General features: G+C 57.1%; 5 protein-coding genes across 5 annotated transcripts; 3 read left to right on the top strand and 2 right to left on the bottom strand.

Annotated features, from left to right (window-relative positions):
• Positions 1-1,525: 1,525 nt before the first annotated feature.
• Positions 1,526-6,417, top strand: QBC33DRAFT_525986 (uncharacterized protein). The gene is made up of 3 exons (XM_060426862.1): positions 1,526-2,037; positions 2,164-5,215; positions 5,285-6,417. Exons 1-3 carry the CDS (start codon positions 1,973-1,975, stop codon positions 6,407-6,409), a joined length of 4,242 nt encoding a protein of 1,413 aa, XP_060287077.1. The 5' UTR covers positions 1,526-1,972; the 3' UTR covers positions 6,410-6,417.
• Positions 6,418-7,383: 966 nt separating this feature from the next.
• Positions 7,384-8,227, top strand: QBC33DRAFT_555364 (uncharacterized protein; the record flags this gene model as incomplete). The annotated part of the gene is made up of 2 exons (XM_060429629.1): positions 7,384-7,540; positions 7,620-8,227. 2 exons carry the CDS (start codon positions 7,384-7,386, stop codon positions 8,225-8,227), a joined length of 765 nt encoding a protein of 254 aa, XP_060287076.1.
• A 1,283-nt stretch (positions 8,228-9,510) lies between these two features.
• On the bottom strand, positions 9,511-10,882 carry QBC33DRAFT_219046 (uncharacterized protein). The gene has a single exon (XM_060422766.1). The coding sequence runs from the start codon at positions 10,764-10,766 to the stop codon at positions 9,636-9,638; it is 1,131 nt and encodes a 376-aa protein (XP_060287075.1). The 5' UTR covers positions 10,767-10,882; the 3' UTR covers positions 9,511-9,635.
• A 1,429-nt stretch (positions 10,883-12,311) lies between these two features.
• On the top strand, positions 12,312-13,561 carry QBC33DRAFT_566325 (mitochondrial ribosomal protein subunit L20-domain-containing protein). The gene has a single exon (XM_060430458.1). It carries the CDS (start codon positions 12,544-12,546, stop codon positions 13,234-13,236), a length of 693 nt encoding a protein of 230 aa, XP_060287074.1. The 5' UTR covers positions 12,312-12,543; the 3' UTR covers positions 13,237-13,561.
• A 210-nt stretch (positions 13,562-13,771) lies between these two features.
• QBC33DRAFT_555361 (uncharacterized protein) lies at positions 13,772-15,548 on the bottom strand (the record flags this gene model as incomplete). Its single annotated transcript, XM_060429628.1, has 4 exons — positions 13,772-14,540; positions 14,679-14,836; positions 14,911-15,208; positions 15,313-15,548. The coding sequence occupies 4 exons, from the start codon at positions 15,546-15,548 to the stop codon at positions 13,772-13,774; spliced, it is 1,461 nt and encodes a 486-aa protein (XP_060287073.1).
• Between the last annotated feature and the right edge of the window lie 928 nt (positions 15,549-16,476).

The raw sequence follows: 16,476 nt of genomic DNA, 5'->3' as shown, positions 1-16,476 counted from the left end.
TGAACGTCCCCAGTGTCTCTCCTCCCGGACGGACCGTCTCGTCCCCAAACTTACCATGATCGACAGTTCGACACCTGTTGATCTGCTGTAAGCCGGCATATTTTTATCTTCAATTATTCGTTAGGGTGGTCACGGTTTGAGCCATGGGCTGTGATAGAGGAGGCATGGACGACCTTGTCGCTCATCACACTGCGTCATCGACTTCGGTGTAGGGCTGAATAATAGGCACCTCTGGCGCCAGGATGACTCTGCTCCTCGGCCAGCCCGGGCCTGATAGCGTCAGGTAAAACGAAATAGACACATGTCAACCTGAAAAAATGTGTCGATACGCTCTGAGCGTCCCACCTGTTCCGGCCTTCCAAAGCTGAACAAGATGCGCAACGTGACACAATTGTCCTTGTGAGCGGTCCCAGTCGCACGCAGAGAGCGGACTTTGCAGAAAGCGAGGCAGCTGCCCACGGCCGGTAAGCGGCGAGGGAAGTCGATTCGATGAAATTGATTCGATTCCCAAGGAACCTGATCAACGGAAGCTTTGTTGTCTCTCCCCCCCTGGTTCATGCGTTCCCATCCTGGGCCATCCTGGATCTGGATTCTGGGGTCAGCCCAGCGTAAGGTGTGGATAACTGCATATACTTAAACGGATCACCCCCTTTTGCTGGTGTACGTTTCTAGATCCCGAGATCCCTGATGAATGGCCCCATAATACTAAACTCTTTCTCCCGGGCCGCTGCCACCGAAGCCCCGTTACGGAAAATAAATAAATAATACGTCAGTTATTGAAACGGCTGGGAAGAACCCGCTGATTCCCAAATTTGCGAACCTCGAGATGCCATCCTAGGTGAGATAGGTAGCAAAATGCGGTACTGTACGGATCCGTAGTATGTATGTACAGTACATCGAGTCAAAGACGGCCTGCATGATAATTACCTGGTACTCGACACTCGTGCAGCGAAATCTAAGCAGTCGTCCGCAGAAAGGGCGGAAACGGCGCCTGTGTCCGCTTATCAAAGAAAGGGTGATTAAGTACCCAGCGTTTGCGGAGTTCGGTTAGTTCGACCTTTCAAGCAGGGGACCTGTTAGCCTTACAAGAAGTTATTTCTTGGTCATGGAATCTTGCCATCTGAAACTTCTTCTAGGCGGGGGGAAACAATAACAATAACAACAACAGTAGCAGCAGCTGAGGTTGAGTCGCAAAATAGTACGGATACATGTCGGTACAAGATATATCTCTGTAACCATAGTGTCGTGCCAACATGGAGCTTACCAGGGTGGACTGTCTTTTACCCGCGCTTGTTTTCTCATATTAGTGTACGGTAGTTTCTTCGACAGGGAATTGGGAAGGACAAGAAAATGAAATTAAAAGAAAAGATGAACAAGCTCATAAGTCACAACGATGCTGCCTGTCATGCTCAGGGGGGCTGCCGAGTCAAATTTGCAGTTAAGAAATACTGCATAGTAAGTGCTCGATAGTGATTAGTTAGCCTGTTTCTTCCCCAAATTGACAGGCAGCGTGGACCCTTCGTTTCGCACCAAGAGTGGGCCGCGGGAGGCCATTTGCCTGTAACATTTCGTACCTTGAACACAGACCAGACCAGACTGGGGCATGCTTGTTGTGGTTTCCTCGACATCCAATTTCAACAACACCGCAGGTCCACAGCCATTTCCCTCCACCGCCCCGTCACGCCCCGACACGGTCCCCGACACGGTCGTCTAGAGTGTCGCGTCCCCGGAACGGAATGAGGCAGCCTCTCGAATGCCCTCAGTTCCTTGACCGGACTGAGTCTTGATGTTGTTGCTGTTGCTGTCGGGGGAGAGCCACTGCAACTCCAATCACGCCTCGGCGTCCACTCCGCTTCCCTCTGGCCGCCCCGTTGTCTAGGGCGCATCAATCTGCCAATCTCAGTCTTTGGTTGTCGGCGCCCGTCTTGGCCATCTCGACAACCTCCGGGAGCTTCTGAGCGTCTAGTTCCCTATGAACAGGGAGCACAAGATTCCTGCTGGCCCTCGACTGGCAATCCCGTCCACGTCCACCACCAGGTTGTCCCTCCCCCTCCACACCGCCCTCCTCTCCCAGGCCCTCCTCTCACAAGAGCGGCATGTCCCCCAGCCGGCCGAGGCATCTCGTCTTAGCACTTCGCTAACCTTGCCATGTCTTACGCGTAGGAACAGAATAACGGCTAGCCCTACGAAGAACGGTATCGCTCGGCGGCCGTCCCTCGATGCTCCAATGCTCAGTGCTTCGTCCTCGAATAATCACACTCTTTTCTCCTTTGGCGCGCGAGGTGGCGCCTCGGACGACGTGGGAGACACCAGTTCCTCTTTCGACTTCCTTCCCTCTGTCAGCTTCGACGACCTGCAAAGCAGCTTGGAATCGGCATCGTCCGATTTCAAGCTGACCCAATTTCCGTCGCCGACCGGTCAGGGCAGCATCCTCAGCGAAGGGGACCTGGTCGACAACATGGTCGAGCGACCTAACGTCACCCGTAACGGCGGGACTACCCGCGTCGCAATCCAGCAACCGGCGACACGGCCGTCGAGGACAGGCTCCATCCTCCGGAGACCGAGCATCTCCAATAGGCAGATCACCACATCCTCGACAGTACCTTCAGGACCCGCGATCTTGAATGCTCCAAATGCGCCTGCCGCAACGCGCCCACGTCGTCAGAGCCATTACCCTCCAGTCTCCAACAGCAACATAGCGAAGCCACCTAGGAAGTCGGTGGGACCCGGTGTGTTCGAATACGACCATGATAACCGGCCGGCGCAGCGGCGGCGGCCGAGCGTGGCATCATTGTCCGACAGACCGGGGGCTGCCGACTCGACTCGGTCATCCATCGATGGGGGATCCCGTATAGGAGCCGAGTCGACGCGCAATCTGACGGGTTCGCGGGCCTCCAAGGCGAGATCTGTTCAGCCACCTCCACCGCGATTAATTCAATCTACTCCCACGGCGGACAACAGCAGTCACGCCCTTGACCAAAGCAGGACATCAGTACCGTTCCCTCGGTCGCCGCAGCCGAGCATTCGCTCGAACCAACCAGCCTCGGGCGGGAAACGCGTCTCCGTCATGCCCGGTGTTCCTCATGCATCTCATGCCACTGGGCTTGGTGCGAGAACCATCAGTCCCACCGACACGAGGAGAATGAAGCGCCTTTCCATGCACCATTCCCACAGCCACCCTCGAGTGGCAGATATGCCGCCCCCGCCCCCGGCTTCCGATGTGCGCTCCTCCTCGAGATCTCCTTCCATGCTTCCTAGGAAGGCTTCTACTCCGTCCTCCTCACGGACGACTCCCGACTTGAACAGGAAGTCCTACAGCTCAGGTCTCTCCATTGGCTCAACTAATAGCTTCAACACCGTTCGAACATCAACTGGCTCCTTGCAACCGCGTCTGCCGCTGGGGAGCAGTTCCCGGTTGCCAGCGCCAAAGTCGCTTAATTTACACAACCCTGGGGCTGCCGATGACGAGGAAGATGTGCCGCCAGTCCCGGCGATTCCCAAAGTCTATGAATCCCCCAAGGAGTCGCCCGCCGAATTGTCGTTCATGGACAAGAGGAGGTCAAACCTGGCATTTGATGCAAGTAGCATCCACAGCAACTCTACGGGGAGCATATCCGGGCACACATCTACCGAAACCTCGTTCAAATCTCAGCGTAAGCCGAGCAACCGGAAGTCGGTCAATACCGCAAAACTGGATCTGGAGAAGAAGGCTTCAGGGCCCCAGTCCAGGAAGAACCTGCAGCCGTTGCGACTACCTCCCATCACTCTGGGACCCCTGAGTACACCAACGGCCGCGAGGATAGCCGCGCTCCAGGATCAGGGGCTCTCGGAGCGACATCTCAGCCCGCCTCCTACAAGGCAGGCAGCGAAGACACCTACGACCCCAATGACAGCTTCCAAGAGCAGCTTCTTCTCGAGACACAAGGTCGGTGAGAGGGCTGAATTGCCCAATCCCCGGAGCAGCAGCTCAATTCACCATGTTCGGCACGCCACCCCTCCAGCAGCTGATACCACAAGTTCCTCGGAATCAATCACGGTACCCGGGGCAAATAATGCACCCCAGCGGTCGGGCATGTCCCCCTTCTTGTCATCTTCACTGCCCAAGGGTGGGATGGAGTCGGCATTCATGAAGAGGTCAAAGACTGGAGGCGATCTCACCCTTCCGCTTGATACCACAATAGACTTCCCTGTGCACAAACCCTCTGGTCCACGAGCACCGATGCCGAGGACAAAGTCACCTCCACCTCTCTCCAGCCCAGAGGAACCACCAACTCCTTCATCCATGAGCTCCCTCAGGCGCAAACTGAGCCTGTCGTGGAAACGGAGCGCCTCCAAGAACAGCATCATCCAGCCCAACGGAGAGAAGTTGGAGAGCAACAGTGCCAGGCAGGATTCAATGCCACCTCCGCGACTCCCCGCGTCGGCTACAACCAGCAATTTCGGCTCGAAACCTTCGAGTCCCACTCCTTCGACCAGATCAAGCGCCACGGGTACGTATCTGGAGTCGAGACGACGCAAGAGCTCGACTTCCAGCCTCAACGCGGTCATTGCACAGCAGGAACGACACAGAGGTGACAGCCTGACAGGCGCGAAGAAGGAGACCGGCCTGGACACTGTTATGGAGCGCTCCAATCTCTCCCACAACGCGTCGGTGGTGCAGAAGATACTGAAGCCGAAAGCGTCGACAAGCACGATGCGACATATCGATGTGTGGACTGCCGATCTCGACAAGGATGACTTGCTAGCTGAGGAGGAAATGAAAAAGCTCGGGTCGCGCCGGAAGGAGACGGAGCAGGCTGCGAGGACACTGGATGCGCTCCGGAAACGCGCCACGCCCAAGGAGCGCGTGAGCGCGCCAGACGCCATCCGGATAGCCATGCTCAACATCTATGAGCGGGGCGAGATAGTGGATTATAAGGACATCTACTTCTGCGGCACCCAGAACGCGGCCAAGGTTGTCGGCGACCTGAAGGCCACCACGCCCAACTTCGGCTACGACGATGACCGAGGAGACTACAGCATCGTGCCGGGAGACCATCTCGCCTACCGGTACGAGATCATCGATGTGCTCGGGAAGGGGAGCTTCGGTCAGGTGGTCCGGTGCATTGACCACAAGACCGGCGTGCTCGTCGCTGTCAAGATCATCAGGAACAAGAAGAGATTCCATCAGCAGGCTCTCGTAGAAGTCAACATTCTTCAGAAGCTTCGCGAGTGGGTAAGTGGAACGGCAACAAACGCCCCTCCTGACCCTGCACGGTCCGGGAAGCTGACACAGTCACTATAGGATCCCAAAAACAAGCACAGCATGATCAATTTCACCCACAGCTTCTACTTCCGAGGCCATCTCTGTATCTCCACCGAGCTCCTCGACATGAATTTGTACGAGTTCATCAAATCCAACGGCTTCCGCGGCTTCACACCGAAGCTCATCCGCCGCTTCACCAAGCAGCTCCTCAGCTCCCTGATCCTGCTGAAGCAGCACAGAGTGATCCACTGCGACCTGAAGCCGGAGAATATCCTCTTGCGACACCCGCTCCACTCGGAAATCAAGGTTATCGATTTCGGCTCCAGCTGTTTTGAAAACGAGAAGGTCTATACTTACATCCAATCGCGCTTCTACCGCTCCCCGGAAGTCATCCTCGGCATGACCTACGGCATGCCGATCGACATGTGGTCGCTTGGCTGCATCCTCGCGGAGCTGTTCACCGGAGTGCCCATCTTCCCCGGCGAAAACGAGCAGGAGCAGCTCGCGTGCATAATGGAGATTTTCGGGCCGCCGGAGAAACACCTCATCGAGAAATCCACCCGGAAGAAGCTCTTCTTTGACAGCGTGGGCAAGCCGAGGCTGACTGTTTCATCCAAGGGACGTCGCCGCCGGCCGTCCTCGAAGACTCTGCAGCAGGTTCTCAGGTGCGACGACGAGCCATTCCTCGACTTCATAACTCGCTGTCTGCGCTGGGACCCCGACAGGCGAATGAAGCCCGACGAGGCGATCCGTCACGAGTTCATCACCGGCCAGAAGACGTCGGTCCCCGTGCCTCGCTCTTCCGTGGCGCGGGAGACGTCCCCCGTCAAGCGCAACAACACCATCTCGACGCCCCGACCTCTCCCAGAGCCACCGGGAGGCTTCAAGGGCGCCGCATCTCTCCGAACCAGGCACGCGTCTAGCATTACCAGCGTCAGTCCCCTCAAGCCTGGCGGAGTCTCGTCCCGTCGGACGTCGGGAGTGAGCACCCACTCGATGAGCACGGCCGGCGCCGCCGCCAAGCGCACAAGCACCGGTACTGGCGTGGGTTTCCTCCCGACCAATAGCGCGAGCAACCTCCCACGGGCTGCGGGCCGCAGTGTTAGCGCCAGACAAGACGCCGCCGCCGCCGGGGCAACAGCTGCCATGGGACGGCGCGCCTAGGAGCAGCGCGTGGGCGAGGCTGGGAGGGGCGGGGACGGGCGGCGGGCGGCGAGAGGTTGCGCTCGGAATCGATGACCAAGGGCTCATCGTCTTCTCTAGATGAGCCCCACGAGATCTGGCTTGCACGACTGGTATGATGCGATGGTTCCATTTTCGGCACGGAAACGCGTCGATGGGGGGAACATGGAAGGGGCTGGCACGATACTTTGAGCCGGCCCCAAAACTTGACGAGTCCTTGTTCGGCGTCACCCCTTGTTTCATCACGCGCTACTATTGCCATTCTTACGTTCCTCTCTGATGATGAAGCTCCTTCGCCTGCTTCACGTCTCTGCTAGTGAACAAAAATATTGGGTGGGGGGTTAGAGTTTCAAGGGAAGTTGTCTACTACAGCACAGCACGTGTGCGCGTATTTCGGTCGCGCCCCTACTGGGGTTGTGTAATGCATTCTTACCGCCGGGCTCGTTCCGGCGGGAGGTTCATATTCTGGGAGTGGGCGTTCTATAGAAGAGCAGAAATCCTGCGAACCAAAAGAGTGGTTTCTATAGAGATCAGTCAGTCTATAGCATGGAGATATGAATGGATGAGAGACCGCTTGGTCTTCCTTTTGTTAGATCTATGTCGCTGTATGGCTGTATCATGACGTGACATGTCTCCCGCCGTCGAATACATGCCATGTATGAAGACGAAGCTTTCCGTCTATTCGATCTCATACCCTAGATTTCAGATTCCGTCAATCGCAGGGGCGGTGAACGTAAGAACAACAGGCAAAAAAAGCAGCATAATCAAAGAGCCAATCGTGTCACCGCAGAGCGCCAAGCCAGCCTTGTGGGTCCATCAAGAACTGCCGGGCGGTGTAGCCACTTACCCAAGCCAACGGCGACGAAAATTGCTAGTCCCCGAGGGGTCGGCTCCAAAAAATTGTTCGACCAGCAAAAAGACGACCAGCCATGAAGAACGAAAAGAAAAACGCAACGATGGCGCCGGAGCGCAGGAAGAAGGACAAGTCTGACCGGAAGGAAAAGAAAGCCGCAGAAGTGACGGTGCCGAAACCCCAGAAGAAGGAAAAGGGCAAGCAGAAGAAGGAGAAGGAAACCCCAGCAACGATGCCGGAATCTCAACAGGAAGATAAAGGTAAGGAAGATAGACATCTTCCCTTGCTCCCGACCCGCCCCAATTGAAGGGTTACTAACCCAGGCCTCCCATTTTCTAGCCCTCATCCCAGCCCCCAGCACACAAGACGCCGACGCCGACGCCGCCACCGCCGTAGTCGCCGCCACCCCGGCGGGCGGCCAGCCGGGCGTGATCTACATCGGCGGGATCGTGTACGGCTTCTTCGAGCACCAGCTGCGTGAGTACCTGTCGCAGTTCTCGCGGGTGACGCGGCTGCGGCTGAGCCGCAACCCGCGCACGGGCGCGAGCCGGCACTACGCGTTCGCCGAGTTCGCCGACGCGGGCGCCGCTGAGGTCGTGGCCCGCGCCATGGACGGGTACCTGCTCATGGGCAACATCCTGCGGTGCCGCGTCGTCGACCCGGCCGCCGTCCACCCGGACGTCTGGAAGGGCGCCAACAGGCGGTTCAAGCGCGTGCCCTGGGCCAAGATGGCGGGCAGGCGCCTCGAGAGGGCGGCCACCGAGTCGGCTTGGCTGAGGAGGGCGGCTAAGGAGGAGAGGAGGAGGGCGGCGAGGGCGGATAAGCTGAAGGAGATTGGGTATGAGTTTGATGGGCCCGCGCTCAAGGCTGCGGAGGCGGTTGCGGCGGTGGAGGGGGCGGAGGCTGTCGGGGCGATCGAGGCGGCACCTGCTGGTGGGGAGGAGTAAGGAAGGTGTGGATGAGGGTTGGATTGGGTTGAGAAAGCGGGGGAAAAGGAAAAAGAAGGACGATGAGTCCTACAGCGCCTCATCCCTTCTCTTCCACGCTCCCGGTCGCGTGTCCTTGAGCGACAATCATAGAAATTGGGCTCTCGGGATGCAAGAGGCCATGAGGGCTGAGCGGGAGGTATGTGTCTGCTAGACTTCGACGACCCCGGAGCTTCCACTAGCATACGCACGCCCGTTTGGGAGAGTTGGGCCGGGAGCCATGACGGCGCAGCGGGAGCTGTCCGTCTGTCCGTCCGTTTGTCTATCTGTCATGCAACGAGGCGTTAGGTCAGGACTTTTACTAGATCATTTAACGCTACGGAAATCAGTCAGCTGTCTGAAGAATTTGAGACGGCTCTTTATAGGACACCTAGTGCTCGTATCCTCACACTTGGTAAAGCTGTTGAGAAGTCACCTTTGCAGATGATGTTTCTCATGTGGTTGAGAAGTCGGTGCCTTGGATTCCATAAAACCCCCATTTTCCTATCCTACGAGCTTCCTGGAGCTGGCCTGCTTATAAGACGCAGCGATATCACTGGGATATCAGACAAACACCACGGAGACAAGAGGCTGACACTGCTTAAACAGAAGCAGGAATCCCCTCATAAGAGAGTGTTTCTCTACCCTTTCGCTTTTTCCCCCGGCAAGCAGCGCTTCGGCCTCACAGCGAGGGAGATCTAACTATAGATTTGGTCTGGTCCTGCCCAGTTTTCATTACCTGACCCGCAAGTCCGACGAAAGTTTAGATAGTTATTGGGGTCACTTGAACACTGTCAACATCAGGCGGTTGGGTTGACAGAGTGACCTGGTATGGAACGGCAACCGACAAGGAATAGCAAGGTCGTTCTGTGGGATCGTAGCTAGACTGGAAACGGAACCCCCATCAACAACCCTATACGCAGTAAACAAAATCCCCAGCTCTCTGCCTGAGCGGGTATAAAGATCCCCCAATAAAAGCTCCATTCTCTCCTTGGAATACCCGGGGTTAATCGATAACCATCTTCGGGCCTGAAGCGAATATAGAATCAGAGATTCTGAAGAAAAAAAACCGGTGAACCTAAAGTATGTCTCGAGATAATTGGAACTCCTTCTTTCACCGCCCTCCCAGAAAACAATCATCCAAGGCGCGATTTCTTGTGGTTATCCATTTGATATTGACTTCACCCGTCCATCAAGACGAAATAACAGAGACAAAACAGAGACTTTGTTTGGTATTTAGAAGGAGGAAAAAAACCCAGCTTGAAACCCAACCAACCCGCGCCGATACGCCCAGAGCAAAAAAAAGAACCAAACGCAAAAGGATAAAAAAAAGGGGGGGTCGAAGCCCCAGAGAAGGAAAACAAACATCGACTCACCCCCACCAGCTAGCTCAACGACTCGGCCCCTCGATCGGACTGGTGGGCCCACTCCTGAAGCAGCTCATATCCCGGCTTCCCGTCCTCCTCAGGGCCTGGCTCATGGTTTCGACGTTGAGCTCCCCGCCGAGGGCGAGCGGGTAGTGGGCGCTGACGGGGCTGCCGAGCGGCCGCCTGGCCGGCGACAGGTCGAGGCCCTTGACGGAGCCGGACTTGCTCGTCGGCGGGCTCGTCCCGGGGCCGCCGCCGGCCGAGGACACGGGGCTGCGGATCGGGCTGGGCGACCGGTTGCGGTTGTTGTTGTTGTTGTTGTTGTTGTTGTTGGTGGTGGAAGTGGTGATGCCAACCGAGGCGAGGCTGGTCAGGCCCGCGAGGTGGATGCTGTCGCGCTGGGAGCCGGCCACGGCGGCGCCGGCGTGCTCGGCCTGCACGACGTCGGCGAAGGAGATGAAGCTCAGGCGGCGGACGTCGCTGGTGTCGAGGGAGCCGTAGTTGGAGGCCGAGTCGGTGGCGTCGCGGTCGGAGAAGCTGGCCAGCTCGTCGGCCCAGCTGCCGAAGACGGAGGCGTCGTTGGCCGGGGACTGGGGAACGCCCGTCACGGTGAAGGCGGCCGGCTGGTGCGAGGGGTGGGTGATGATCTCGACGCTGTCCGGGTCGAGGTGGTCGTCGGTGATGGCCTCGGACGAGGCGTCCAGCACGGACGGGATGTGGTTCTCCGTCTGGATGTGCGACGGGATTGCGGGCGAGTTGGGGATGGGGACGTTGCTCTCCTGCACGTCGCGCTCGAAGATCTGGCTGCCGGCCGGGGAGGAGAGGCGCGGCGAGGAGGAGAGGTTGCGGCTGGGCGACCTCGGCGTCATCGTGTTCGCAAAGTCGGTCTGGACCGGGGACCGGGCTACCCGTCTGTCTGGGGCCGGTGCTGACGTCGCCGAGGGCACGGCCCTGGCTGCCGATGTTTGCGGCCCATCTGCACCACCGTCGGATCTCTTCTTGCTGAAGCCAAACAGGCTTCGCTTCTTCTGCTTCTTTCCCGCCTCATCGGCCTGGTCGAGTTCGGCGGCAGGTCTCAGCTCGAGTGGCTCCGCTAACCTTGGGATTGCGGCGGATTGACCGCTTTGCAGCGTCGCCGACCCTGCCAGACTCATAATTGGAAGGACTGGCCTTGCTTTTGTTGGGGATGGCGGCGACTTAATGACGTGGGTTCCAGTCCAAACGACGAACTGGCTGCTGTTTTCGAGGTCGGAGGCGAGGGAGAGAAGCGGGAGCGGGAGGGTGACACCCTGTGGGTAAGGGTGCTTTTCGAATTTGATTTCTAGATGGACAAGCGGTAAGTTAAAATGGGGGTTTGCGTCACGAGGAGGGATTGGCAAAGGTAAAATGGGTATTATAGAGCGATTCGAGGTCACCCCAATCTCGGCTGAGAGACCATGCGACGCGGGGGCAAGCAGGCTTTATCGCGAAAATGGCCGGGCGTGTGACCCAGTGATAGTCTCCGCGATTCGCTATCGGTCATTGCCATACAAAGTGGCCCATTCATTCGGAAACAATTATTGAAAATCGAGCGCAGCACTTACCGTCTAGAACAGCCTCTCGGTGCAACGACCAGAAACGAAACCACAGAGCAGCTCGGGCTGTGAAGCTGCAACCTCGAAAGTAGCCGCAGCGTATGGGTAGTCGCAGGTTCGCAAGTGGTTTGTTGAGTTGAGTTTGGTGCTAACAGTCAATGAATGCCCTTGTTACTTGTTTGGCGTTGGTCTCGCGCTTTTAAGGCTGGCGATACCTGACTCGGAGGAACAGGCTAGAAGTGGAACAGGCTAGAAGTGGCTGTATACGCCGGCGTCGAGAGAGCGTGACTCGAGGAAGAGATAAGGCTCTTGTAATGGAAGAAGGTGCTTTCCTGCTGCCTTCTGGTAAACTACCTATACTATTAGTCCAGGAGGTAAGCTCCGTAAAGGATTGGTGCTACCAGGTTGAGTGTATTCTAACGTGCACCGCCGGAATCATGGGAAACAAGGCTCAACGAATGCGGCCCCTAAATGTGGTATGTTGGACCAAGCGCCACACAAGAGGTTCGCATGAACGACCGCAATCAAACTGAGGCGCGCGCCCGCCTGGCGGTGAGATCGAAAAATAGAAAAAACACAGCCTTGGAAGCCCGTACCCATGGGCAGAGCTCGCTGTCAAGATCGAACACAGCCGCAGAGAGGGAAGCAGGATTACTGAGATTGAGACGTCATGTTGCTAGTAATTATTCAACTTCGAGCTCCCTCGCTCCCTCCCACATTAGTGTAAAAGCCCGAAGCTCTGACAGGCTTGGATGCATTGAGTTTAGGAACAATCTCAATGTCAACGCCGCATCCGGTTGCCCACGGGGTTCCTAACACTCGGGCCATTCCTGAGAACTACCTCCACCGCCTGATCCCACGATGCTCAATCCTACAATAATCCACGCGGCTGTAGCCCCTCCGCACGACTATAGCACAGCTAATAACAGGAAGCCAAGAAGAACGAAATTGTAGCCAGATTGCAACCACGTACGCAGCTGAGTGGTGCCAGCATCAGCTACCTACCTGTTTGAGCTTGTAAAGCAAGACCATCATCTTGGAAGAGCTTCGTGCGCAAGCATCCACTTTATCTTAAGTAATCGAGCCAAGGAGCTGAAGGCACGCTAAACCCGGAATGAATATCCCCCACGTGACACAGACAGGTCCTGCCTCGAAAAAAAAATGATTCGAGATCAAAAGCTCAGGTCTCCTTTAGAGAGAGAGCTCGGAGGCAGGTTGAAGGATTGAAGGCGCCACGACCCAGTTCGGACGACAATCAACTCCAATTCGGAAAACCCTTCCTGGGGCAGTCAGTGTTCATATTCGCCGATCCCAATTCCTCGTTCTCTCCCCGAGTGTTCCGCCCCCGACTGTCACAATGGAGCTCCGGATGCTCACCAGACCAGCAGCGCAGTGCTGTCTTTCGTCGGCGAGGAGTAGCCCCCTTTTCCCACAGCCCATACATATGACCAGTCGCCGGGCAAAATCAACCGCGGGGCGGATGAAGCGCGCCCTCAACATCCAACCGCACCCATCCTTCCTCGTGGCCAGCGGCTCGTCCGACAAGGCCCCAGGCGGCCACATCATCTTCAACCCGCCCTCGTCGGCCCCGTCCATCTACCACACGCCCTTCAAATTCCTCCCCAAGAACGACCCCCGGCGGCGGGCCAACCTTCCGAGCCTATTCGACTCCTCGACCACCATCTCCTACTCCCGCAGCACCTCAAATCCAGCATCCTCCTCCTCTTCCTCACCACCCACCGACCTCCCCCCCGTCCTCCACCCCTCCTACGCCCACGCCGAGAAGCTCCACAACCTGACCGAATCCGACGTGGCCTCGATGCGCGCCCTGCGCGCCGCCGACCCGGCCGCCAACAGCGTCGCCGCCCTGGCCCGCCGCTTCGGCTGCAGCCACCTGTTTGTGCTCATGTGCTGCCAGGCGCCCGCCGACCACGCCGCCCGCCGCCGCGAGGGCCTCGAGCGCGTCAAGGCCCGCTGGGGCCCCGTGCGGGCGCGCGCGAGAGAGGACCGCCAGAGGAGGAGGGAGCTGCTCTTCAGGGGCGAGATATAGGGGGGATTCGGAGCTGGCGTGATGCCGGTGATGAATAGGGGGGAGAGGCAAAGGCAGGGCTGTATATGTATCATCGAATCGAGTGAAGGGGGTTTGTTTGTTGTACGTTATACGATGTGATAGAGCAATCCTGGCCGGCTAGTCATATAGATCGCAAAGGGGCACTTTGGGGATGGTCACTCAGCAGAGCCGGTTGGCAGTTCAGAAATCGGGAGCATATCTCCTGTCTTTGTGCAAATATTATCTCTCGTTATGTCATGTATTAAACGTTATTCCATGTGTCAACAAGCCCAGCTAGCAGTAAATGGACGGTCAAGTTCCGCTGCCTCCACCAAAGAGACCTACACCAACTGCGCTTAGGATCCGTTAGGAGGGCATAGTTGCAGTTGATGCCTTCCTATCTATTCTCATTACGTTGCATGGTCGCCTTGAAATGTATTCGTCCGACTACAAGGACGGTGTATGTCGTATAATGTTGGAGCGGGGATATATCTCCTCGTATCAGATCCACGCAAGTACCATAACCCCGAGACTGTCACCTCATGAGGGTGTGGCTCGATATCCCCTTTCGCCTCCCGCCCGAGAATGGCGTGCTTTGGCAGTCACCCCCCGTCATCTGCCGATCCGTCTCGTAGTCCTTCTTCCCCGGGATCACCCTCCAGCACCACCCGCACCAGCTCCTCAGGCTGCCGCTGACCTCCCTGCCCAGGACGTTCCTGGACGCGGTCTCGTCCTCCCACACGGGCACGCACGCCCCGACCCTGACCATCTGCACGAGCTTCGTCTTGACCACGCCGCCGATGCCCTCGATCTCGTGCCGCGCGTACCCGGGCCCCAGCGTCCCGGGGCTGGGCGTGCGCCGGCTCGCCGCCGACTCCGCTACCATGAGCTGCTGCGCGGGCGTCCCCGCAGGCAGGGGCGGCGTGTGGCCACCGCCGTGGCCCGTGGTGCTGCTGGAGAGGCTGTTCAGGCTGCTGAAACTGCCGGTGCTGCTCCCAGGTATGGTCCCAGGGGTTGATGCCAGGCTGGAGGTGCTACCGTGGCCGCCCGGCGCGGTCCAGGGGAACTGCACTGCCGGTATCGGGGCGGCGGGTTGCGGAGAGGGACTCGGGCTGGTTCCTAGCAGTTGCAGGAAACTCTCGGCTTCGCGGGCGTCGGCGGCGTCGCAGTCTGTCTCTTGTTCGCGCTCGCGGGCAGCGATGCATTCGCTATCGCGGCCACAGGTGACGCCTCGATCGCCTTCGCCGATGCCAGTACCCAGACCGCCTAATAATTCTCCATACTGATGGCGCCACTTCCAGATACTGAGGAGCGGATAAAATGGTAAGTAAGGACAGGCTAACAATGTCGGGGACCGAGAGGATTACCTTCGATAACCATAATCTTCGCCACGTATGGTTCGCCCACATGGCTGGCACAGCCAGACACCATCAGAATCGCACTTGCACATCGCCTGTTGCATAGCGTCTGAGTGTATTGACACATTTGACGGAAGCTCTGGCTTCACGAGGTAGCCGATCGGCACCCGAGTGCAAGCTAGGCAAAGACGCCGGTGTCTTTCTCGGAGGACAATGGGCGCAGGCGGTTTTATGGCACAGTTCTGGAGGAAAGATGCCATCAGCAGAGGTTCCCATTGGCCAGATATAGATACTGGGCGAGATGGACAGCACTCACACGGCAGACAACCGCCTTGCACCGCCGGCATTCAGCGACCATATCTCTGGCGCAGCGGCCGGATTTCCCATTGTAGCTCGTCCTCCCCGTGTCTTCCATGTAGTACCAATTCCCCGCCCTGGCCCGATACCGCAGTGTCTCCTCCCGCTCAACGGGGAGCTCCTCGTTGAGGCAATGGAGGGTCGAGAGCAGGAGGACCCTGCGATACTGGAGCAGGGCGTGGCGGATCTGGCGACAGGTCCGCGACAGGTTGTCGAGGGTGTTTAGGTCAATGGAAGACGCAATGGCCACGACGATACTGGGAGAGCTAGTCAGTGTTTCCCGCCACGGGAAATCCGAAGAGCCATAGATGCGGTCAAAGGGAGGCAAAATATCAAAAAGGAAGGATCAGTGTCCGCGTACGGATAGCATCCCAAAGCCTCCGTCACGGGGTTCCTGCTCGGATACTTCGTGACGGCGGGCTCGTGAGCCTCCATTCCTTCGTCTCCTGCCGGTCCCGTCCTGCCGCCTGGTGGCAAGTAGGTGTCTGTGCCTGCGACTTCATCTTGGGATTGCGTCCCTCCCCATACCAGCTTGCCGCCCTGAAGATGTGGTGGATCGCGCCCAACAACTTCGTCCAAGTCGACGAACAGAACCATTGTTGAGGAAAGAAGCGAAAGTGGAAGTCAGAGGACAAATCGAAGCAAAAAAGAAGAAGAAGAAAGAAAACTAAAGGGTGATTAGAAACACCATCCGTGCCAGGTATTGGATCGTCAGAGAAGCAGGTGAGGTTCTGCAATCATGCTTTCTGTTCTCGATAAGGCGGTCATCGATGCTGGATTGCCTTGGGGCGCTGAAAAAGGAGGGGTGACCTCACGTGCCCCTCAATTGAGTAGCAGTCACGTGGCTACCTTCATTTGCTGTATAACCTTGTGCTGCCTTAGGTGCTCGTCAACTCCTTCCTACCTAGGTGAAGGTGACCGGACTACGGGCCAACCAAGTTTGGCATTCGCAATGGAGAGAGTCTCCTACTTTCAAGGCATTTCGACATCTTTGAAATCATGGAAGTTCACTATTAGACTCAGCAGCCTTGAAAAATTTTGAGCAGTTGAGGGTAGAAAGATAGGGTCGGTAGATAAGAAGAAGCTTGGTCCATTTTAACGAGCGACAGGAGACAGGTATCAAGTATTAAACATGTTGGTGAGACTATCGGTACCTACTTGTCATACCTAGTCTGCAGGGGCCTTGACGATTTCACTTGAGGTATGTACTAGGGGCCCAGGCCATAGCAGCTACTCTCGGTTGGCACCCGGAAGAGCCGATGGAAAGGCAACGGCCGACAAGTTCCGAAATGCGCTCTTTGAACGCAAGCCTGGACAATCAGGTCTGGACTGTTCGAATTTCTGTGTTGGTCCTTTAGCCTCAGACCAACTAATTTTTTATAAGCATGCACTAGAGGGTCGATGCGTTGATGACAGGGGCTTTATCTCAGCTGAGTCTCAAGATCACCGGATTCCTGATTCGGCAAGCGAGATGATGTGTATTGCCTAGCTGTTGTGATGAATGGCTAGATGTGGCTTGTCGTGA

This window comes from Phialemonium atrogriseum (assembly GCF_030411735.1).
Source record: "Phialemonium atrogriseum strain 8032-3 unplaced genomic scaffold QBC33scaffold_3, whole genome shotgun sequence".
Taxonomy (NCBI): domain Eukaryota; kingdom Fungi; phylum Ascomycota; class Sordariomycetes; order Cephalothecales; family Cephalothecaceae; genus Phialemonium; species Phialemonium atrogriseum.
The sequence above is the reverse complement of the archived record's forward strand: the minus strand, read 5'-3'. Positions and strand labels throughout refer to the sequence as shown.

Coding starts and splice junctions, on each gene's coding strand:
- QBC33DRAFT_525986 (XM_060426862.1), top strand. CDS start 1,973: ATGAACAGGGAGCACAAGATTCCTGCTGGCCCTCGACTGGCAATCCCG. Junction 2,038..2,163: donor CCGTCCACGTCCACCACCAG/GTTGTCCCTCCC, acceptor TCTTACGCGTAG/GAACAGAATAACGGCTAGCC. Junction 5,216..5,284: donor TTCAGAAGCTTCGCGAGTGG/GTAAGTGGAACG, acceptor CAGTCACTATAG/GATCCCAAAAACAAGCACAG.
- QBC33DRAFT_219046 (XM_060422766.1), bottom strand. CDS start 10,766: ATGAGTCTGGCAGGGTCGGCGACGCTGCAAAGCGGTCAATCCGCCGCA.
- QBC33DRAFT_566325 (XM_060430458.1), top strand. CDS start 12,544: ATGGAGCTCCGGATGCTCACCAGACCAGCAGCGCAGTGCTGTCTTTCG.